This window comes from Bubalus kerabau, chromosome 9 (genome assembly GCF_029407905.1).
Source record: "Bubalus kerabau isolate K-KA32 ecotype Philippines breed swamp buffalo chromosome 9, PCC_UOA_SB_1v2, whole genome shotgun sequence".
NCBI classification, from domain to species: Eukaryota; Metazoa; Chordata; class Mammalia; order Artiodactyla; family Bovidae; genus Bubalus; species Bubalus kerabau.
In genome coordinates this window covers 48,586,755-48,609,927 of record NC_073632.1, presented here as the reverse complement: position 1 = coordinate 48,609,927, position 23,173 = coordinate 48,586,755, and the positions used below count along the sequence as shown (strand labels likewise).

At 41.7% G+C, this 23,173-nt stretch overlaps 2 protein-coding genes across 6 annotated transcripts in view; both read right to left on the bottom strand.

The window, feature by feature from the left end:
- Positions 1–1,418: 1,418 nt before the first annotated feature.
- ZBTB24 (zinc finger and BTB domain containing 24) lies at positions 1,419–11,608 on the bottom strand. Of its 5 annotated transcripts, XM_055535231.1 has the most exons (8): positions 11,491–11,608; positions 10,977–11,037; positions 9,834–10,820; positions 7,216–7,383; positions 6,646–6,729; positions 5,891–5,974; positions 5,214–5,295; positions 1,419–3,690 (listed from the first exon to the last, which is right to left on the bottom strand). In XM_055535231.1, the coding sequence occupies exons 2-8, from the start codon at positions 11,008–11,010 to the stop codon at positions 2,970–2,972; spliced, it is 2,160 nt and encodes a 719-aa protein (XP_055391206.1). In that variant the 5' UTR covers positions 11,011–11,037; positions 11,491–11,608; the 3' UTR covers positions 1,419–2,969. The 5 variants fall into 5 exon arrangements, 2 of the variants coding, with proteins under 2 accessions (XP_055391206.1, XP_055391207.1); XM_055535232.1 differs by lacking the exon at positions 10,977–11,037 and having other exon boundaries at positions 11,491–11,590; XR_008698169.1 differs by lacking the exon at positions 1,419–3,690 and having other exon boundaries at positions 5,231–5,295; positions 5,891–6,054.
- A 3,933-nt stretch (positions 11,609–15,541) lies between these two features.
- The window catches only part of AK9 (adenylate kinase 9), a 129,635-nt gene continuing 122,003 nt past the window's right edge, over positions 15,542–23,173 (bottom strand). The window contains exons 34-39 of the mRNA XM_055534737.1: positions 22,085–22,281; positions 20,823–20,992; positions 20,321–20,419; positions 18,457–18,559; positions 16,957–17,071; positions 15,542–16,525 (exon numbers count right to left, since the gene is read on the bottom strand). Coding sequence (XP_055390712.1) covers positions 16,323–16,525; positions 16,957–17,071; positions 18,457–18,559; positions 20,321–20,419; positions 20,823–20,992; positions 22,085–22,281 — 887 coding nt within the window. The 3' untranslated portion in view covers positions 15,542–16,322. The remainder of the gene's footprint in view (positions 16,526–16,956; positions 17,072–18,456; positions 18,560–20,320; positions 20,420–20,822; positions 20,993–22,084; positions 22,282–23,173) is intronic.

Genomic DNA, 23,173 nt, shown 5'->3' with positions numbered 1-23,173 from the left:
AATTCTCTAGGCAAGAAGACTGGAGTGGACTGCCATGCCCCCCTCCAGGGGATCTTCCCGACCCAGGGATCGAACCCAGGTCTTCTGTATTGCAGGCAGATTCTTAACTGTCCGAGCCACCAGGGAAGACTTACTAGGCTTCTACTAGTACTACTTCTCTACTGGTCCCTAAGAACCGCAATTTGTATTTCTGTACTTGTTAAAACAATTATTTCAATTGCACAAGCTTAATACAAAATAAGTTGTGAAACAATGAGCCAACAACTTCTCAAAGACAATAGAAACATTTTTTCTGTACATGTCATTTCCTTTGGGTGCAGTTACTGAATTTTAAAATTAGGATTTCAGGGACTTTCCTGGTGGTCCAGTGGCTTAGACTCCATATTCCCACTGCAAGGGGCGAGAGTTTCAAGGGAGGAGAGTTCAATCCCTGATTGGGGAACTAGGATCCTGTGTGCCCACACCTGGGCTGGACAAAACAAAAACAAAAACAAAAACCAATGAAACCTTAAAATTCAGGATTTAATTCAAAGGGACAGAATGTGTATTTGGGACACAGAACAGAGACTTGATTTATAAAGCTTTCCTTTTCTCACTTCCCTTTGACAGCTGGTCAAATAACCCAGAATCTTCCAGAAGAGATTTTTATTGCTGAGCCCGGCTCTCATGCTAGAGACGGGTAACATGTGCTCCAGAAGCCACTAGCTAACATGTGAGTACCAAGCACTCACAATGCAGCTAGTTGTGACTGAGGAACTAGGTTTTATTTTTAATTAATTCTAATACAAATTTTAAAACACACTTGTTTCAGTTATTGGGGAAAAACCTGTATCTGTAACCTAGATATGTGAACCTAGGTTTTCAACTGTAAACTGTATGAACCCTAAAAACACGTAAGTGTGTCATGAACATTAGCATCCAAACTGAGTGTGCAGTCCCCATGTAAAATACACCAGATTTTGAAGACACAGTATGAAAAAAAGAATTTGGCAAGTATGATTATAGTTTAATATTTCATACTTACATGCTGCAACACTTGGCATACATGTTAGATTAAATAAGTGATTTTATTAAAATTAATCTCATCTTTCATGTTTTTAATGTGGCTACTAGAAAATTTTAAATTATGCATATGGCTCACGCTACGTTTCTCTTAGAGTAGAGGCAGACTGTCATAAAGCTAGTTAAACTTCACTTGGAAATAGTCATATGATCATGATCATACTTCCTGAATAATTAATTAATAAATATCCAGCTACCCAGAATGAGTAGTTAGGCATTTATCTGCTTTAATATTACATATCTTCAGGAGAAAAAGATGTGGGCCAGTAGGCTTTGAAAAGCTGGTAAAAACAATGCATTTTAACAATAAGGTTAAGGTAAATAGTTTAAATGACTAAGTCAAGAATCTGAAATGGTATTTAGGACATAACTGTATTTATAAAAATTGTCTCCAGTCAGGCCTGATTTAGCATACTTTGGCTGATACATATAAGATAAATCATTTAAGAATTTTTGAATTATATACAATAAAACAACTATAGTTTGGTAGATATGCTAGAAAAAGACTTTTATCCTCTCTCAACCTGAACAATTCTAAATTTTCTCCAAAAACTTATTTGACTCGGGTAGAAATCAAAGATCTCTAAAACAAAGAAGTGACTGATGTGAAGATCCTGTTAATTTTAGTGGCGATTACTGCTACTCTCAATCAACATTGTTAATTTACATACACTAGTGCCCACCTTCTTTTCTCAATAACCCTCTACCAGTTTACTTGAGAGAAAGTGGTCAAGGTATTCAATAAAATAGGCTGGGCTGGAAAACTTAACAAAAACATAATTTAACCTTCTGACAATTATTTGAAATCACACTATTATAGATAATGCTGGCTTACTAAGACGCTGAGGCTCAAAAGTATTTTTAAAATTAGGAGAATTTACTTTTAAAAATTATGTGTCTATTTTGTGAGATTTAACCTTTGTGATAAAAACAGGTTATAATAAGTTCCTATCAAAAAACTTACCAGACACAATACACAGATCAACATTTTTAGAGATCAATTAGAATCCAATATATTTAACACAAATTACACTGAATTTTGCACTCCAGGATAATTAATAAAGATTTTACCTTCATCATGGAGATTAATATCAACGCTGACAGAAAGTTCAGAATTTGGGGTGAACATCTTGTCCAATTTCATACCTTAATTACACTTTAAAATTTCCAACAACCTGCTTTTAAAAACCATGTCAATCTATGCTTTTCAGAAAAGCTCAATTCAGAATTTAAAAAATGGTCCTATCTTTCTGGCTTTCCTCTTTTGTAAATCTCAAGTTAAAATAGACACTTAGTTTCTATGTCTTTTGAATATATCTTAACATGATATGATGAGCCCACTGTACACGCAAAGATTAAATTTTGAGAAGTTACTCTATCTTAAGGGATTGGAAGTTATTAAAAGGACAGAGTCCCCAAAGTTATAATCTGTTACATTCAGCCCCAACTTATAGTAGCAACTGTGTTGCCTAAGACAAATAAGGAAGGGGAACCAACCATTTAACCCAATTCAACATATGACTTCATTTGTTCTAAAAAATCAAAAATATAACTAGAAAGATCAGCAAGACCTTATCTATGGCTGTGAATATTTAATACTCACTTAGAAAAACTCTAACACAATGCCCTCAAAGAAAAGTTACCCAAGTCTTTAAGAGATGTAGTAAATGAAAACCACTCATCAATATCGAAATGTTAAGTCCAAATCAACATTAGATATAAAACACGATACACACATCCTGCTCCTCAGATGGAAAGCATTAAGCTATTGGCTAGCTTAGCGAGCTACCGCTTCTCTGTAAGAATCCATAAGTGAGTGTTGCAGAAAGCCTAACTTCAAGCACACAGTCTGGTCACAGCGGGCTGACGGAGAAGAGACCAACAGAGCAGCCAAGCCTGTGAACAGGTCAGCTCTGCTCCTGGCTCAGTGACGTGGGCTGGGGCACGTGGTGGGTGGCTGGCGGCGGAGCCGGCTCCTGCGTCAGCTGCAGGTGCTGAGCCGGATCTGAAGCGCTCGCTAAATGGAGCTCCCCTGTTTGCTCCTGATGGGCGTGCAGATGTTCCAAAGTCTCCTTGGAGAGTGTGATGACGTGCACCGGCTCGGTCTGTGAGGGCTCCATCTGGCTTTCAATCATATTGAGGCTCTGGATGTGTTCTGTTTGCTCCTGTTGAGCTGAAAGAATTAAGTTCTGCAGTTGCTCTGGCTGCTGTGTGAGCAGGGTGAGGTTTGCAGTCTGGTCTGCCGTCATGTTCTGGGAACTCTCTGCAGTGACGATGCTGATTCCTTGGCTAGGACCTGGCATGAAATTGATGTTATGTACGGAATCGGTTACGAGAAGCTGAATTTCCTGCTCTCCGGAGGTAGAGAGTTGATAGGGCTGTAGCTGAAGAATATTCCTGACCTCTTCGGCATTATTATTGCCAGAAATACTGCTGGCATCGGACGCGTGTTTCTCTTTGCTGTGGATTTTCAAGTGAGCCTTCAAGTTGTCTAAGCGAGCAAACTGTAAGTTACACTCAGGGCAGGTGAAAGGCTTTTTGCCTGTGTGTAGAATGCAGTGTCTCCTCTTGGCACTCGAGTCAGAGAAGGATTTGCCACACACGGCACAGGAATATGGCTTTTCTCCTCTGCGAGAAAATATACATTTTATTTTTAAAACAGAAAGATTTCACTACTTCCTGACTATTTAGGGAGAAGCAGTCCAGAGGAGAGGAAAATTAACCTGACTTGGAGACTTAAGTCATGGGTTCTCTTACTAACTTAAGGACTTGGAACAAGTATCACACCTGCCAAGGGCTTCACTTTCTAATCTTAAGGAAAAAAAAAAATGGGGGAGGGGAAGGATGTCTAAGGATGGGGCTGTGGGGCTGAGTCAGATGTGATAAAATTTTATGGCCACAGTGTGTACTTCAGATAAGAAGGTAAATATTAATATATGTCACAAAAGTTCTATTTTTTGTTTTTAGTTCTCACAGCCAATTTTTAGATTCTAGATGCCAAACAAGTATATATATGATTGATTTCAATATTAAAAGTATGCTGCTACTGCTGCTAAGTCGCTTCAGTTGTGTCCGACTCTGTGCGACCCCATAGACAGCAGCCCACCAGGCTCCCCCATCCCTGGGATTCTCCAGGCAAGTATACTGGAGTGGGTTGCCATTTCCTTCTCCAGTGCATGAAAGTGAAAAGTGAAAGTGAAGTCGCTCAGTTGTGTCCGACCTTTAGTGACCCCATGGACTGCAGCCTACCAGGCTCCTCCGTCCATGGGATTTGCCAGGCAAGAGTACTGGAGTGGGATGCCATTGCCTTCTCTGTAAAAATATGAGTAGTCCCTAAATATTTGTGTTAGAGGAACTACTAAATCAATTCTGGAAACAAGTTGCGTGAATAAAAAAATTAATTCAGAAAATATTAAGTTAAATTTAATTTAGTTTTAGGGGCTTCCTTGGTGGTCCAGTGGTTAACAATTTGCCTTGCAATGCAGGGGACGTGGGTTCAATCCCTGGTCCATAAAGATCCCGCAAGCCTCAGAGAAACCAAACTCCTGCTACTAGAGAATAGCTCCTGCTTGCCAAAACTAGAGAAAAGCCCTCACACAGCAACAAAGATCCAACACAGCCAAAAATAAATAAATATATATATACTTTAATTTAGTTTTGATTAAAGATTTAAGTTTTGGATCATCCCCCAAGGCCAAAATCAACATTCAACAAATGACATCAAAAACTCAAACTTTTGTGGGTCAGAATCAGTTTTTCTAATTTTGCCTGCATGAGGAATTTCTTAAAGCAAAATAACAAGCTTCCCAGGAATTTCTCCTAGAGTAATAATTTGGGGGAAAGCACTATACAGGCTGGGACTTCCCTATAGCTCAGATGGTAAAGAACCAGCCTGCAATGCAGGAGACCCAGGTTCGATCCTTGGGTCAGGAAGATCCCCTGGAGAAGGAAATGGCAACCCACTCCAGTATTCTTGCCTGGAGAATCCCATGGACAGAGGAGCCTGGTGATCTATAGTCCATGGGAGGTCACAAAGAGTCAGACATGACTGAGCGACTAACACGGACACTACGTAGGTAATGGATGTCATCCTGCTGAATGCCAGGGCTGGACGAGAACTCCATGGGAGAAAAGTATGAGGGAAACTTTACCGATGGATCCTGATGTGGGTCTGAAGAGAACTCTTTGCTGTGAAAGATTTGCCACAGATCTCACACGTAAATGGCTTCTCACCTAAAAAAATGGGAAAACGTTTGTTTTATCCTAGATAAAAAGCGAAAACCACCCCCACAATTTCACAATATAAAAAAGAATAAAGGCAATACCACTTGAACCCTCAATAAGCATGAGTGACTAAATGCAGCACTTAGCAAGCACCTACTGTGTACCTGAGCACTGTGTCCTAAGTGTCAGGAGGACACAGAGAAAGAGTGAGGTGTGGGTCTCTCCCTCAAACATGTAAACACCGAAGCAAGGAGGAGAGCAATTCTGTGGAGGAAACATTTGCTCCTGTATAGTCCACCCTTGGGTAACTTACTGAAAAACCCACATGGACTTTTTTGGCCAACCCAATTTTCTGTGGCATGAAGTGAGGTTTCATTTATGAATAGTGCTCAGTAAGTACGTCTCATCTTGCTAACCTACACAGATGTGATTTCCCCACAGGATAGTGCAACACAGGATAGTGGGCTTTCAAAGTAGTCTACTTATAAAGTTCCCACACAATCCACAATACGCACAGCCTGAGGAAGCGATTCTGAATATTTCATTTCTTGCTCTCCTGAAAACACGAAATACACTAGAAAGAAAGGGTGAGATGGACTTTTACCCGTGTGTGTTCGCAGGTGTTTCTTTAGCTGAGACACATCCATGAATTTGCGGTGGCAGTCGTTGCATTCCGGTAATGAGTGGCCTTGTCGCAACAATAAAAAAAGTGTCAGTGCATATATGCTGTCCCTGCATTTCTTCAGTGATTTGTGTTAAAGCACTTCCCTGAAAAATAATCACTTTAAATATGGTACTTTAATACAACAACAATTTTTAAATTAATTTTGGTCCCAGTTAATATTTTCCTATGCATCTCAACTCACTGCTTCCCAAATAAAGGTGGGACCCTTCCCATCTCCCTAAGTGTAAATCTCCTTTTCCCCTCAAAGCACTGGTGCGACTGTGGCCAACTGATCTCAAATGATGCTCCCAATCTCCTCTTCATTTTTCATCAGTTGGCAGGAAAGAAAAAAAAGGACAACGGGTGGGGCCAGGCTGGAGAAAGCCTGGACGGACAGCTACGGGGTGGTGACACCGCTGTCCAGACACAACTACCAACCAATCGACTGGTGGCCTCTTAGCCAAGTGGCGCCCTGAATGGCACCAATTCTACAGGGTTTCTGTGTGTGGCACAGAAACTGTGATATAAAAATTCAATACAAATTGCAAGGTGGTAAGAGTAACCCAAGGACACCTAATTTAGACTGCTTCCCTATAAACTCACTTTTCTTTTACAACATGAACCTACTGATTGAGAAACAATTTGTATTTGCATTTCTCCCCCACCAATCCAAATTTTCTCTCACTTTATCGTACCTGTATGAACTCGGTAATGGCTCTTTAGTTGTCTTTTCTGGCTGAAATATTTTCCACACTGATCACAGGTAAAAGACTTCTGTCCTGCCAAATAAAAAACAAAACACGCAAAAAACTATAACGAACTAGAATGCTCACTAATGAAGTAATTAAGTATCACAGTGGGCCCAGGTCTACAAACAGCACAAGTAACTTGTCTACAAACCCAAATGTCTTCAGAGTCATCAATGTGCAAAGGCACGTAAGGCAATAGGGAGTGGTGGAGACTAGGGCAGTGCTAAAGAATTCAAGTTCCCCCCAACATTGTCCAGAGTAAAATAATTCTGAAGCCTGGTGCTTACACACATCCTGATTATACATTCAACTTTCAGCAGCCAGTTTATAAATGCTAGTTTAAGGCTCAAAGCTGGGCAGAACTCTAAACTACACTCTGAGAGATACACAATTCTGTCTTTAAATGAAACTACGTGGGGAATGACCTGAGACTGAGAAAAGCCCATTTACAGCACGGTAATGCCCACCCCGGGAGCGAGCACCCGGCGGCACCAGGCTCCTGAGTGCGGGCCGTACCTGAGTGCAGGCTCATGTGCTCCAGCAGCGAGTGCTTGGTGGTGAGAGCCTTGCTGCACACCGTGCAGGTGTACGGCCGCTCGCCTGTGTGCATCCGGGTGTGGACCTGCAGGGAGTGCTTCTGGGCAAAGCCTTTTCCACACTCATTACATTTGAAAGGTCGCTCCCCTGGAAGAAGAGCCCCAGGAACATGGTGTGAGCAAGAATCTGCACATCTCTTTGTTCCCTCCCAAATGAAAATCACAATTAGCAGGAGAGACAACATCAGCAATAACATTTTGCAAATGGGAGCAGACAAGTGTGATGCCAGCGGCGAGGAGCACTGATACACAACCTAACTGAAGACAGAGCCTTCATGAGGTCAGGAACTGTTGGCATCTGTTATCTCTGAAAATGGGGGTAAGGAAGAAATAAATGACAGTCTGTTTCAAAGGTAGTTTGGCCCCCCCAAACCCCCACCCCCACACACAGATCCAGTCTCCATGCAACCAGGAGACTGGCCTTTTCCCCAGTGGAAGATGGAGACTGTTCTTGAAGCGGCTAAATCAGATAAAGGATCTCCAGACTAGGGGTCTCTGGGTTAGAGGTCACCCAGCGCAGTGCAATAGGACTACCATGGGGACAGCAAGTCAGAGTGTACACCTGGGATGATGAGACTACCCCCAAAACTTCTGCCTCCTCCTGCACCGGACCCTGGCAGCCAGGCCTATGGCTCCAGGCGGGCGCTGGAGCATCTTTTCCTGGAATACAAAGGGCCTGCAGTAAAAGAACTGAGGACCTGATGCCAGGTATCAGCCAGGATGTCTTCAGGCCCTCTCCACACCTGCAGAGCTGCAAGTAGCTATGAGCAAGCCATTCTTGCATATAATTAAATATGAGTTCAAAAAAAAACCCACCAGACACAGTAGAAATAGATAACAAAACAGAGAAGAGAAAAAGCAACCTGCAGAAAACAGACACTTCCCAGAGTGAAGAAAACATTAAAAAATAACAAATTTAAGTAAAAGTTATTAAGAGGCTCATAAAAGCAAGACGTTATACTGTGAAACAAAAAGAAGATTCTACTTAAACAAAAAAAGAATTTCGAAGAGTTTGCAGAAGTAAAAAAAAAAAAAAAGTAAAAAATAAAAGTTGAAAGATAAAGTAGAAATGTCCCAGAAAGTAGAGCAAAAAGTAATGGAAAATAGGAGAGAAAAGATAAAGTTAGAGGATGAGTCCAGGGGATTCAACATCCAAATAGGAGGAGTTCCAGAAAGAGAGAGCAGGGATTACTATGAAATCATTCAGGAAATGTTTCTGGAACTAAAAGATGAGTTTCCATACTGTATGGATCTACTGGTATCCACTCAAATGGAAGAAGAGCCCCACACTAAAGTGATTCAATGTGTAAGTGCAGGACACCTTGAGGGAAAGGGAAGAGCCTACACGTTTTTTTCCTTAAAATCTTATAGAACTATTTAACTCTTTAGCCTCTGTCACAAACAAGCAAATATGTCTTAAGTGTCTATTTTGTTCAAAGAACCAACTTCAGGGTTCTCAGGCTCTCTGTGCTTAAAATCTCCAGGGAGCTTTTAAAAACACCACCGCTCAAAAAAACCAGAAGCTCTGGGGCTGGGACCCAGGCCCTGGTAGTGTAAGAAGCTCCCTGGGAGACTGTCGGTCTGTCCGCGGGGCCCCTCGCCAGTCTTTCCCTAGGTCTGTCGGGGAGGGTGAGGAAGGCAGGGGTTGGGTGCAGCCTCTGGCCCTGACCTTTGGTCTCCTGTCCCCCGCCTCGGGGCATCTGTGGGGCCAGGTTGAGAACTACAGTGCTGGATGCTGCTGGGTCTTAAGGCAGCAGGTTGCTTGATGACAAGAAGTCTTAAGTACTAGACTCTATACTTAATGCTTACAACTAGGCTGAAGGGTATATAACTACTGCCTGATCCAAAGCAGACTGAGGTAGGTACATAAGAGACAGCTCAAAGGAGGAAGGGATTTCTGCCTAGGGCTGCACTGTCCAACACAGTGGCTATTTAGTTAAAATATTCAGATCCTTAGTCACAGTCCCCACATGTCAAGCACTCAAAATACATCTGTGGCTAGAGGTCACCAAAAAGAACGGCACAGATACAGAACATTTTCATCCTCACAAAAGGGTCTATTGGCCAGCCTTGGGCTAGAAGGATCAAAAAGCAAACAACATTTACAGACAGATGGCTGAGTGAGAGAACTGTCCAGACATATCCGAGCAAAAATACAACTATGGTCAAGATGAGGAAGCTTCAAGAATCATAAAGCAGATTAATTTTGGCTAGAGCTCGATTCCTGAACATTCAAGCCTTGAAGCAACAACTTCAGGTAAGAAGAGAGGTTCTGGAATCAGGTTCCTTGTGTTCACATCCCACCTCTGTCACTACATGGATGCCCTGGGCAAGTACTTTAAGCTTTCTACAACCTAGTCTCTTCAACTGTACAATCGGGATAACATTTCATATTTCACCAGACAGTTTGGAGAATTCAATGCAGTAACACATACTTTGTTACAATGCCCATCATATAGATGTTGCACAATAAATGAAAGCCGTTTTTACTGTTACTTCTCCAAAACACATTCCAATAAGCTGCAAAAGCATAATTACCTGTGTGGCTTCTCTGGTGGATTGCTAAAAAGTGATTGTATTTAAATACTTTGCCACAATCTTTACAACGGGCCTCAGGCCCACCGGGGCGCTTTCTCCGTCCACAGACCCTCTTGGCTGAACCCTGGTCATCTTCATCCCCTACAAGTTTGTAATCTTTCAGTTTGACAGACCTCCGAATCCTCCGCTTGCTGCACCGACTCTGGCTGTCCTGCCCCGAGTCCTGGGTCTTGGGATCACAGTTCTCATCTTTCTCAACTGGCATCTCCTCCCCTCTAGCTGGCTCACAAGTCGGCTCAGATTCTTCCAGTTCTTTTGCTGGAATCTGTTCATTCAGTACACCACCATCTCCCTCTTTAACCACAAAGTTTTGTCTGTTTTGGACAGAATTGTTCACTCTCAGCTGTATTTCTTCCTCTGCAGCCAGTTCTGACTTCCCTTCCTGTAAACTGTTGACTTTCCTTGGTCTTCCCCGTTTTCGCTTTGGATGATCACTTTTCTTATTAGAAATAACAACTAATGGAGCACCAGCTGTGTTCAAAGTTGGTGGCTTTGGGGAACTATGATTATTTTGAAAGTCCGTGTAAGCCTTTACCAGGTCATAGACTTTTAAGAACTGGGCAGTAGCCAGGATCTGTTCTGTACTTTTCTCACTGGCCTGAAGACAACCAGTGTAGATAAATTCTAGCAGGATACCAAATGTGTCCGCAACCATGCCTTCTAGCATATAAATGGACTGGCCGATCTCCCCCTCTTCAGCAAACATCATTGAGAAGTATTCACTACTGGCAGCAAGCAAGGCTTTGTGGGCCCGGAAATGCACATTCTCCACGATTAAAGTAATGTCACAGAGAAAGCCTTTCTTCCTCTGATCCTCAAAACTGGCCAGGACAGTGTCACTGTGTGTATCTGAGTGTACAACCAGCTGCCCAGAAGGCTCTGATGATGTTTCTGCCATTTTCTTTAGAAGCTCAAGAAGGATTAAGCCTGAAATAAGAAAGTAATGTTTAAAAGGGAGACATTCTCTAGCAAGATTAATCCCAGCCCAAAGGAACTATTCACTTTTGTTAGCTTTTTTTTTTTTAATCATTTTAAAAAGATTATGTAAAAACTTATAGTTTGGGGTTCTTATTCCTATTGTACCATTATCCAGCTGGGGTGCACTTCCGACGTCCATGTGACCTCTCGGGGTCTGTTTTCTGCTCTGTAAAATGAAGGAATTGGGATCAACTATCTCTAAAGTCCTTTACTGCGCTAACTTTCCACAGTTGCACAAACACGAGAATGAAAACTACGGTGTCTCGATTTCACATATTAGGAGCCATTTTGTCTGTGAAACAAAAATGGAAAGGGAGAAGAAAACGTACAGGTACGATGTAAATTTGGAGGTGGTTGCAATGGACAATAACGTAAGGCCCACTGGCCCTCGCTTTGGAAAGGCGGCACAGATCGCCCAGCCTGGCGCCCGACCGCGCGCGGCGCAAGGCGCCGGGCTGGCGATTCCCCGGAGCCCACCCAGCGGGGAGCCGGCCGCGAGGGAGGCCCTCCACCTCCAAGCCCGGACCCCTGGGGACCGACCGAGGAGCGGCCGGCTGGAAAGGAGTCAATACGCGCACGGGTGCAGCGCCCACCGACAGAGGGCTGGTGGCTAACATACCTCTCTGGACGCCCGGCAGGGTCCGGATCGCCGCCCGCCCCCCTGGCTGCCTGGCGGGCGCGCCAGCGCCGGGCCCGCCCAGGCTCCCAGCTCCGCCCGGCCAGCAGTTGGCGTCCCTGCGCCGCCGCCGTAGTCGCAGCCAACCCGGAAGCTCCTGCGCGGGATCCTGCTGCGCGCACGCCGGACCACGTGATCCAAGGAGGTGTCAGGGGGCGGGGCGGGGCGGTGCCTGCGATCCCTGGAGGCGCTGCAGGGACAGTCCCGGCAGGGCGTGTGTCTGGTGTGAGTGGCGATCAACGGGCGGTAATGGTGTCGTCACTCTTGCAGTTAGGGGAGTTTTATATCCTGTTAGCCTGGTGGGCTGCAGTCCATGGGGTCGCTGAGTCGGACTTGACTGAGCGACTTCACTTTACTTTTCACTTTTCATGCACTGGAGAAGGAAATGGCAGCCTACTCCAGTGTTCTTGCCTGGAGAATCCCAGGGACGGGGGATCCTGGTGGGCTGCCGTCTATGGGGTCGCACAGAGTCGGACACGACTGCAGCGACTTAGCAGCAGCAGCTGCTCACTGACACCTTCGTCAGTTTTGTCTTTTCCGCTTTTTGAATGCTGAAGCTGGCTTTCAGGTCTCAAATGTATGAGGAATGAATGAAAACGCCTTTACATTTCACCGTTATCACCGAGATCATCCGCACCAACATCCAATACCTTAGTCCAAGGGAATGAAAAGAACGCTGCAGTCAAACAGATCTGGGTGCTGAGTGATCTTGATCAAGTTATTTGTACTTATCCTCTCTACCTTCTTTGAGTGAGTGAGTGAGTGAGTGAAGTCGCTCAGTCGTGTCCGACTCTGCGACCCTGTGGACTGTAGCCCACCAGGCTCTTCCGTCCATGGGATTCTCCAAGCAAGAGTACTAGAGTGGGTTGCCATTTCCTTCTCCAGGGGATCTTCCCAACCCAGGGATCAAACCCAGGTCTCCCACATTTCAGTCGAAGCTGACACCAGTGCCAAAACTGGGTGGCTATGGGGTAAACAAGATTAAATATGTGACGGGGCTATTGGTTTAATTCATGTCTGCTGTCATTTACATGATTGTTATTATTCAGACTTTCAACATCTTTTTTTTCAGTAGACTATTAAAGGTTTCTAACTAGCCTTAGTTACAGTGTTATTCCTGCTAATACACAGGAATACAGGAGATCTTCCCAAATGCAAATCACATCCAGAGACTGGAGTCACTCCCTTGCATAGAATCCACTGTGGCTCCCATGTACCCTTAGGAGAAAGGCCCAGCTTCTGGATATGGCTACAAGCACCACTCAAATTCAGTCCCCTCCTGCTCAACTATTTCAGCCTTTTCTCTCAATTTATGCTTCACTAACGCCTAACTTTTTAATTTAGGACAACCAACACACCCTCCCAGATCCCAGCATGCCATCTCTAGTCTGAGATTTTGAGAAAGCAGGTATAATTACCTCCTGGCTCTTTAAACATTTTTTTTTTAACTAGTTTTTATTAAAATTAGCTCCTTCTTTGAAGTTTCCCTCTTTGTCCTGAATTGCCTCTAAACCCCAGAGTTTGTGGAGTCTAACCGGGAATCTTTTTACTATCTCTAGAGTTTTGCCTTTTTCAGAACATGTAGCTGGAAGCACATGGTATGTAGCCTTTTCACATTAGCTTCTTTTTAAAATTTATTTATTTGGCTGTGCTGGGTCTTCATTGCTGTGCTCGGGCTTTCTCTAGTTGCAGTGAGTGGGGGCTACTCTTCTCTCTTTGTTCTGCTGGCTTATCTTGTTGCAGAGCATGGGCTCTAGAGCACAGGCTCAGTAGTGTGGCACACAGGCTTTGCTCCAGCACTTTGCTCCAGAATCTTCCCACACCAGTGATTGAACCTGTGTCCCCTGCATTGGCAGACAGATTCTTAGCCACTGAACCACGGAGGGAAGTCCCTGACTCTTGGTTAGAATCTCAATTTTTTTTTTTAAATCTCAATTTTGAAAGGTCCATTTAATTCAGATGTTACCCTTCTAATAATTATTCCAGAACCATCCATAGTTAAGAGCCCTCCAGCTTTGTAGATAAACCTTTACTCAGACTTTCATTTGTAAAAGCAAAACAAACCAAAAAGATAAAAGAAAAAATCACCCACAGTGAGACTGAGGCATACATATATAAAATATATCTTATTCTTTCTCTCTTCTTGAACTGCTCCTTAACCAATGAATTTATGAAAACTTTCAATAAATGCACTGAGAATAAAATGAAATATATGAAACTTAAAATATTTTTTAAAAACATATTTACTACTATGAGTTTTGGAAAATTTAAAACAACAGCTAACAACACATCCAGAAATGAATTCTAGGCCGCTTAGAGAATTAAATATAAACACATACACCAACAGTAGAAGAAAACATAATAGAATATTTAATCTCTGAAGATGGAATAACTTCCAGAGTTTAGAAAAGGATTCAATATCATAAGATGAACAGCTTTCATACCTTAAAAATCGGACTTATTTACTGCAGATACAAGGATTGGTGTGTATTTTACATAAAGAATTTTTATAAAAGAATTGAAAAATAACCAATGAGTTAAAGTGCAAAAGGCATGAAAAAAAATTCACAGAAGTACAACTGGTGACCAGCATATATAATAATGTTCAATATCACTGTTAATTCAAGTTAAAGTAACAAGGTTCTGCTTTCCTCCCATTTATTATTATGGGTCACAATTTCTATTACTAAGCTGCCTTCCAAATAACAATTCACAATGTTTCCAGGAGTATTTCCAAGAGCATCACTTTTATTACTTTTTTTACTATCATTTAGCATTATATTTTTAGTTTTTTAAAGTCATTCCCTTTCACCCTGTACTTTTGTTTCTTAGAAAATTTTTTAGACTAATAATCCCAAATATGGTGAAAAAAAGTTCATCACAGCTTTTAAAAATACAGTAAAACAGTACATGGTCCAGCAATCAGTTCAGTTCAGTCGCTCAGTCGTGTCCGACTCTTTGCAACCCCATGAATCGCGGCACACCAGGCCTCCCTGTCCATCACCAACTCCCCGAGTTTACCCAAACTCATGTCCATCGAGTTGGTGATGCCATCCAGCCATCGCATCCTCTGTCGTCCCCTTCTCCTCCTGCCCCCCAATCCCTCCCAGCATCAGGGTCTTTTCCAGTGAGTCAGTTCTTTGCATCAGGTGGCCAAAGTATTGGAGCTTCATCTTCAGCATCAGTCCTTCCAATGAATATTCAGGACTGATTTCCTTTAGAATTGACTGGTTTGATCTACTTGCAGTCCATCTGTGGGTATGTATCAGTAACTGTTCAAAGGCTTTTGGGGTTTATCCTAAGTTTAACAATAGGCATTTAGCTTTTGTTTAAAAATTGTTTTATTATGAAATATATCATATAAAATAAATGTAAAACAGGCTTCTAGTTTTTAATTAATGTTGAAATTATAGATATCAAAGACAAGATGAGTGAATTTGAAGGGTATTATGCTAAATGAAAAAAGCCAGACAGAGAAAGACAAATACTGTATGGTATCACTTATATGTGGAATCTAAAAAAAAAAAAAGACTCATAGAAGCAGAGAGTAGAATGGTGGTTTCAAGGAGTCTAGGGAAGGGGCACATAGGGAGCTATTGATCAAAGGGTACAAACTTTCAGTTATAAGATGAGTAAATTCTGATAATCTAATGTTCAATGTGGTAAATATAGCTAATAATACAGTAATAATAATACTTGAAATTTCCTAACAGACTGATTCTTAAGTATTCTTATTACTCACATACACACAATCACAGAAACACACTGAAATAATGATGTGAGGTGGTGGATGTGTTATTAATAATTAACTTGATTGTGGTAAATATTTCACAATGTATAACTATATCAAAATCATGTGGTATAGTTTAAACATATAGAATTTCATTTGTCAATTCACCTTAGTAAAGCTGAAAAAAAGAGCTAAATCATTCACTTTAGAGATTAAGAAACAACAAAAACTCATAGAAACTGAGATTTACCTAAGGTTAAATAAGATAATGGTTGTATTTTTTATTTTTTAAAAGAGCCAATCTTGCTATTTCACATTCCAGATTTGTTATACGCCTGCCAAAAAAATTGATAATTTATTTTTAAAATCTCATCCAAATTCAATATAGTAATTTTCCTCTAGCATATATGTCTTGATAATGTCATATAAAAGGACTCTAGCATTCATCCTCAAGTATCCGGTGATTTCTAACTACAAAATAACGTATAAAATGTGTTTCCTTGAACACTTGAGAAAAAAAAAAGCAGCAGCCATTTAGTTGTCTCTAAATCTGTTTATTTTGTTGGGAAAGTGATAAAGTATTTTTAGGTTCACAAAGTTTACAAACAACTCTCTAAGTTAAAAGTGTAACCAATATTTCTATTTTATTTATAGCAATGTTAATTCTTTTCTTGAAGCTTTCTAACATTTACTGCATAAGTTTCTTTAACAGAGACAGACTCTTCTAATAAAAATATTAAAAAGGAAAATGAACAAAGGATTCATTAAGTCAAATACGTTACCTAAATATTCTAAATGGAATAATTTTTGTTGAAGCATCAAATTTCAGGCAAACAGCAATAAGCTTTACAAGTATATGAGAACTTAGGCTTACAGAAGAGTACTCCTTCCTGGCTGGCAGAACTCTGAATTCACTGGAAGTCTAGAAGCCAAGGCATATCACTCAGGAGGGAAAAGTACATCAGAGAGGCCCAGATTTTCAATCTACTTCCTTTTATCCTTTTCAGGTAACTCTTAAAATTCTGGGTGCATTTACGCAAACATTCTAACCATTGACTGGGTCTATATTTCTAAGAGAGAGAAAGGTCTGTAATTTATGATCAAAGTCAATGGCTCTAAACTGAGGTTCCTTGTATTTCTTGGTCATCTTGGCACTCAGGTATGTAATGAGTTCACATCTCTCCACAAACTGCTCCATCTTCTTCTTGTATTTTTTTCTTGTATATTCAGAACTATTGGGATTAAAGGCTGTAGAAAATTTTACAGGACTGTGAATGTTTTCTGTTAGGTTAGTGCATCATTAAAGAGAAGGAGAACTATGTGTGTGATTGAGCTGCACAGTTTGACTGAGAAGATATCTAAATCCCAAATAAGATTTGGGGATTATTCTATTTTAGATCATAATTGTCATTATTCACCTTCAGTGTGGATTATTACGGTGTGGATAATGCGGTGTGGATTATTGAGAGCTGGTTATGTTACTCATGGTACCTGCTTTAAAAACTAGAAACTCAGTTTTGCTAAAATATTGGCTACCAGCACACACACACACACACGCGCGGGCACACACACACACACAGCATGCAAGTGACCAACCCAGTTTGACAATCCTATTTATCACAATTAGTGCTAAATTAGTTCTGAGTAGCATGTCATTTCTAGCAAAAAAAGAGACATACCTTTCAGATGAAGTGCTATATAAAGTAGCGCAGATCTCTGTACACTTAAGAAGGGGAATTTGGGCTTTAAGCATCCCGCTGCATTCATGGCTTTAATTAGAGCAGTTGCAATACCCTGCAGGTAGGGAACAAATTATGTGTAATTTGAGTCTGTTTTCTTTTCTTGTGGCAAATAGATAGAGGCTATTCTTTGCTTCAAATAGCCTCCTCAGGATTGAGGATGGAGCTTAAAAAGATAGTTAAATGAGCACTTGCTGCTGCTGCTAAGTCGCTTCAGTCGTGTCCGTCTCTGTGCGACCCCATAGATGGCAGCCCACCAGGCTCCCCCATCCCTGGGATTCTCCAGGCAAGAATACTGGAGTGGGTTGCCATTTCCTTCTCCAATGCATGAAAGTGAAAAGTGAAAGTGAAGTTGCTCAGTCGTGTCCAACTCTTAGCAACCCCATGGACTGCAGCCTACCAGGCTCCCCTGTCCATGGGATTTTCCAGGCAAGAGTACTGGAGTGGGCATTTAGCTCTACAGAAAAGAAACACAAAATACATTTGAATAGGAAAAATTTAAAACGATTGATTGGCTTAGTGCCAGGTAGGTGATGGATACATCGGTTTCATTATGCAATTCTATTTTTATATGCTTGACATTTTCTGTTTAAAAAAAGTTGAAAGAAGGAGACACCTAGTTGTCTTGGTCCATCTCTGCTTCCGTTGCTCAGAATTGGCCAAATTCTACTCCCAGGACCCTGGCCACCTACCCGGGAACTCCAGAGACCATAGTTACCACTACAGTCAGGATTCTGGGGCCCCGAGCAGGCAGAGGGGAGGACACTCTTCTCTGGGTGAGTGTCCTCTTCCCTTTTGATATTAAACTTGATCAAAAGCTAACCATCTAGGGGAGATGAAAAAAAAAAACAAAACTGGTTAAGAATTTGTAAGAAACATATGAAACTGTGCCCTGGGCATCTGTTTTATAGAATTTTTTAAAAAGGCCTTTTAAATAGCGGTTGGTGACTGATACATCTGACTATATTTAGAAAGTGTTAGAGAAATAAGAGTGACTTCAGTAGATAGCTTCATCCAGATTTTGGGCAAAATATGTATTTGGTGGTTCAGTTGTGGTGACATCTTAACTCTTTCAAGCCGGGGGTCGGGGGGGAAACTCTCAGAGACTGAATTTGCATATTTCACATTACAGAAAAGTTCTACAGACACTGAAATTTCAAAATAAGAAACAAACTACATGTCAAATGTAAATAATTTTCTAAAATCCTACTCTTTCTTCACTTTAGTGCAGTTATTTGGGAATTAACTATGAAAAGGGGGGCTTTCCTTACATTTTATTTTCACAACTACTCAAAACCAAAATAGGTTAAAAGTGGATTTGCAGCTTAAACTCAGGACACTCTGCCTTTAATTTCATTGTTACCAAAATAAAAATGATTTTTGGAGGAGAGATAGCTGTCGTCTTCTAATATCTAAACAGAGAAACCCATGTGAGCAAACCTGTTCCAGATATCCAGGCAAAGGCAGGCTGGTGAGAGACATTGGTTCCTTCAATGGGGGAAGTTTGTAAGGAAGCTTCTGATTCCAGTATTTCTGTGGCGACCTACGAATACCAAATCCGTTAAATGGATGATCACAAATGTCTTCATTGTGTTTACACAGGAAGATAGGTACACAAGGCAACTAAAAGATAATGTTCATTACTCATTTTTCTTGAGTGGAGAAAATGATACAGAAGCAGGAGGACTGAGGCTCCTAGAAATTCATGACCACCCAACTTCACCTGGGGCCCTAGCCCTGCTCACCGCTTCTCAATGTTCTTGCTTTTCACAGCACCTATATGAAACTTTCTTTATATACTTTTATCCTCACACTTTTATTTTGAACTGACAAGATACTTCAATTCTGCATGTAACTCCTGCGTGAAAACTGAAAGTGAAAGTCGCTCAGTCATGTCTGACTCTTTGCAACCCCATGGACTATACAGTCCATGGATTTCTCCAGGCCAGAATACTGGAGTGGGTAACCTTTCCCTTGTCCAGGGGATCTTCCTAACTCAGGGATCGAGCCCAGGTCTTGCGCATTGCAGGTGGATTCTTTACCAGCTGAGCCACAAGGGAAGCAACTCCTATGCTGGCCTTGTTTTTATCTTGTACTATAATTCTCCTCACACTAGTAACCCTCTCAGGGATGCCCCCCCCGCCAACACAAGGTGCCAGGCTATAAAAAGAGAAGTCTTCAGTATAGAAAGTCCTCGGCTGCTCACCACAAGCAAAATCACACACAGGTTGCTTTCTCCATGGCAGAGCTTACCTCCCACCTAAGATCAATCTCCACACATTCTTTGGATGTCTACTCCACCCTGTCTCCAGAAATCTTAAATAGCAATAGAGAGATAACTCTCTTCAGCCTTCATGACATTTCCTTTATTAGATCCTTCCCATGTACCTGCATTTAAACATGTTCATCCCTTTCCCATTGGAAAAAAGAAGATAAAAAAGAAAAACCACCTTATTCCTTCAATCCTATATTCCTTTCGGCAACTAATGTCTCTTCTCTTTTTACTATTAAATTTCCTCAAACAGCTTCATGAGAGGTCACAAACCACTGCACAAATTCTAGCTGCATGTACGATTTGATGGACTTCCCTGTGGCTCAGACGGTAAAGCATCTGCCTACAATGCAGGAGACCTGGGTTCAATCCCTGGGTCCTTAAGATCTCCTGGAGAAGGAAATGGCAACCAACTCCAGTATTCTTGCCTGGAAAACCCTATGGACGGAGCAGCCTGGTAGGTTACAGTCCATGGGGTCGCAAAGAGTTGGACATGACCGAGCGACTTCACTTTCCTTGTTTCCTTTATGATTTGATCCACATTGTCATTTTTGAAAAAACTGAAGTGCAAGTGAAGTTGCACAGTGGTGTCTGACTCTTTGCAAACCCATGGACTGTAACCTACCAGGCTCCTCCATCCATGGAATTTTCCAGGCAAGAATACTGGAGTGGGTTACCATTTCCTTCTCCAGGGGATCTTCCTGACCCAGGGATTGAACCCGGGTCTCCCACATTGCAGGCTGATGCTTTACCATCTGAGCCATGGGGAAGCCCCCTCTCAAAAAAACTGAATCAGTCACAAAAGTTTAAAAATCAGATAAACATAAGAAGAAATTTGGTTTCCAACTTCTTGTGAAAAACAGAAATGTGTGGCAGTAGGTAAAGGCTGCCCCTTTCAGCTGTGTGTATGTATATGTGTACATATATGTATGTGTTTATGAGTGTATGTAAACTCACATATCTTTCTGTCCCAGGATAGTGCATTTAACATAGATATTCAATGAATATTTGTGACTTAGTGAATGGTCTCACCTCAAAAATTTCTGAAGTTTTTCTCTGCTCTCACAAATATATATACGATCACGATATTCTAAAGCATAGTGAATATTTCCAGGTACTAGGGCTTCGTATCTGAAAGACAAAGGAACAAACAAAAACAACTATGTATTGTATCATTAATATGCAGCCTGGAAAGACTGAAGGCAAGAGGAGAAGGGGGTGACAGAGGATAAGATGGTTGGATGGTAGGACTGGCTCAGTGAGTTTGAGCAAATTCCAGGAGATGGTGAAGGACAGGGAAGCCTGGTGTGCTGCAGTCCACGGGGTTGCAAAGAGTCAGACATGACCTAGCAACTGAACAACAGGAATGACAACTATGTAAATAAAATGTCATAGACATCGCAGCTCAAGGAAGAAAAAGAATACTTTCCAGTTAAACAATAGTGACCTTTTGATCAAAATGCTACGATTGTCATATAGACCACTTATTCCAGTAGAGCTATCCGCCTGTACTCACACGAGGGCGAGGACTTGCCTTTGTCTGCCATCCTGATAAGTCACTGGACAGTAACCCTGGAGCTCAGCACACTTAGGGAACCGGCTCTTCAGCTCTGACAGTGTCAGCCTCTTGGGGATCATGTCGGTAGGTGGAAGTGGATGAGGTGCTAACGGAGGTACGTAGAATTCTGGATTGTCCAAAAATTTCTATAAAAAAAGATGACAGCAACATGACCGTTTGAAACAGGAATACTTTGCCAACAAAAACCCACCGAGCCTCTCCTGCTGCTCTTCCCATTTTTGGCAGCAATGTTCAGTCCCGCAAACCATCTGAGAGGAGCTTTCTGCACTACAGTAACTCTTTCCCTGACTGGAAGTTCCTTACAGTAATACCTGCAAGTGATGTCACTTACAGTCTCTCTCCTTTTAATGCTTTCACTCACTCACTCATCCACCTATACTGAAAAACATTTGTTGAGCTCTTACTATGTGCCAGACCCTGGAGTGCATAGTCCCCTGCCCTACTGTCCACCTGTCCTGCAGTGTAACTAACTAGGGGGTGCACTTTGGCAGGTGAGTTAGCTTCTCCAGCTTCAGTTATCACACTGTAAAATGGAGGGGGCAGACCAGGTACATGGTCTCTAATGTCATTTCCGGTTGTAAAATTCTGTGATTATCACTTAAATAAGCAGAAAGAAAGTAATGTCTTCTTTATAAAGTGATTTTAAAAATTCAGATTCTTCAGAGGAAAATAAAATGTTCAGAGACACCTGATTAGTTTTCAACTACAATCTTTTTATGTCATCATATTACGGTCAGTGGAATACTGGAACAAATCTATATTCTGTTCCATTAAATAGAAGTATAAGGTACCTAGGAGAATAAAGTGATAGAAGAAAGTTTAAAGCACAGGGGAATCATTTCTACTGACTCTGACTTCCCTTCTGCACCTTTGAATGGAATGTCCTGGATGCCCACTCCGGGGCTGAGCTCAGATGCTCAGCATCCCCTCCATGGTTGGGCTTGCCCTTGGGTCTCCCCACCTCTTAAACTGACCCAGGTGGAGGGGCCATCACCGACCCTGAACTTCTGCTTTGTGCCAGAATATGTCTTGGGATGCAGTCTTAGGACTGGCCTCTGAGTTGCCTTATTGAACCCAAGGATCACAGTTTCCAAAAATGGGGTCCCTGGTCCCCAGCTCCTGGTGTTCCCAGCTGTGCCCACCCCTTCCTGTCTGATGAATTCTAAGACAGGTATTTTCTTTCCCTGGTAAATATTTGGAGTTAAGAACAAACTTACATTCAATTTCTCTAGAGAACTCATTTTATAATAGTGCCCTCTGAACTCTGCTGCAAATTCCAAGGAATCATTTGAAGAGCAATCAACTAATTCATATGATTCTGCCAGGCTGACAGGGCAGAACTGTCCAAATTCGCCCAGGCGAGAAATCAGTTCTTCAGGGGAGATACATAACTTGTCAATGCAGGCGGCTTTTCCTATTATTAACAAATTAACTGTTGTTATAAATATATATTTTCACAGAAAACACAATCATTTTCAAAATGAAAATAAATTCAATTATGCTAGCACTATACCAATGAGTACACATTGTAAAATTCCAAACAGAGTAAAGAGCAAAAGTTTCTTTTCACATGTCCATCCTCTCAATCCAACATCCCTCCTGAGAGGTAATCACTGTTGAGTTTGTATCTTTTTCAGATTTTTTTATACATTTGCATACACACATGTATATATTTTTTGCAGATAGGATGCTTATGCCACTATACTGTAAATATTATTCTGCAACTTGCTTTTATCAGTTAGTTATAGCCTTTGACATCTTTCCATTTCAGTTTATATGATTTACCTAATTCCTTTTAGTTTATGCATAGTATTCCATTGTATAAATGTACATATAGATTATTCAATCAATTATCTGTCGATAAATATTTTGTTTGTTTTTAATTCTTAGCTATTATAAACTATTTATGTTATATACTATGTACACATCAGATCAGATCAGTCGCTCAGTCGTGTCCGACTCTTTGCGACCGCATGAATCGCAGCATGCCAGGCCTCGCTGTCCATCACCAACTCCCAGAGTTCACTGAGACTCACGTCCATCGAGTCAGTGATGTCATCCAGCCATCTCATCCTCTGTTGTCCCCTTCTCCTCCTGCCCCTAATCCCTCCCAGCATCAGAGTCTTTTCCAATGAGTCAACTCTTCGAATGAGGTGGCCAAAGTACTGGAGTTTCAGCTTCAGCATCATTCCTTCCAAAGAAATCCCAGGGCTGATCTCCTTCAGAATGGACTGGTTGGATCTCCTTGCAGTCCAAGGGACTCTCAAGAGTCTTCTCCAACACCACAGTTCAAGAGCATCAATTCT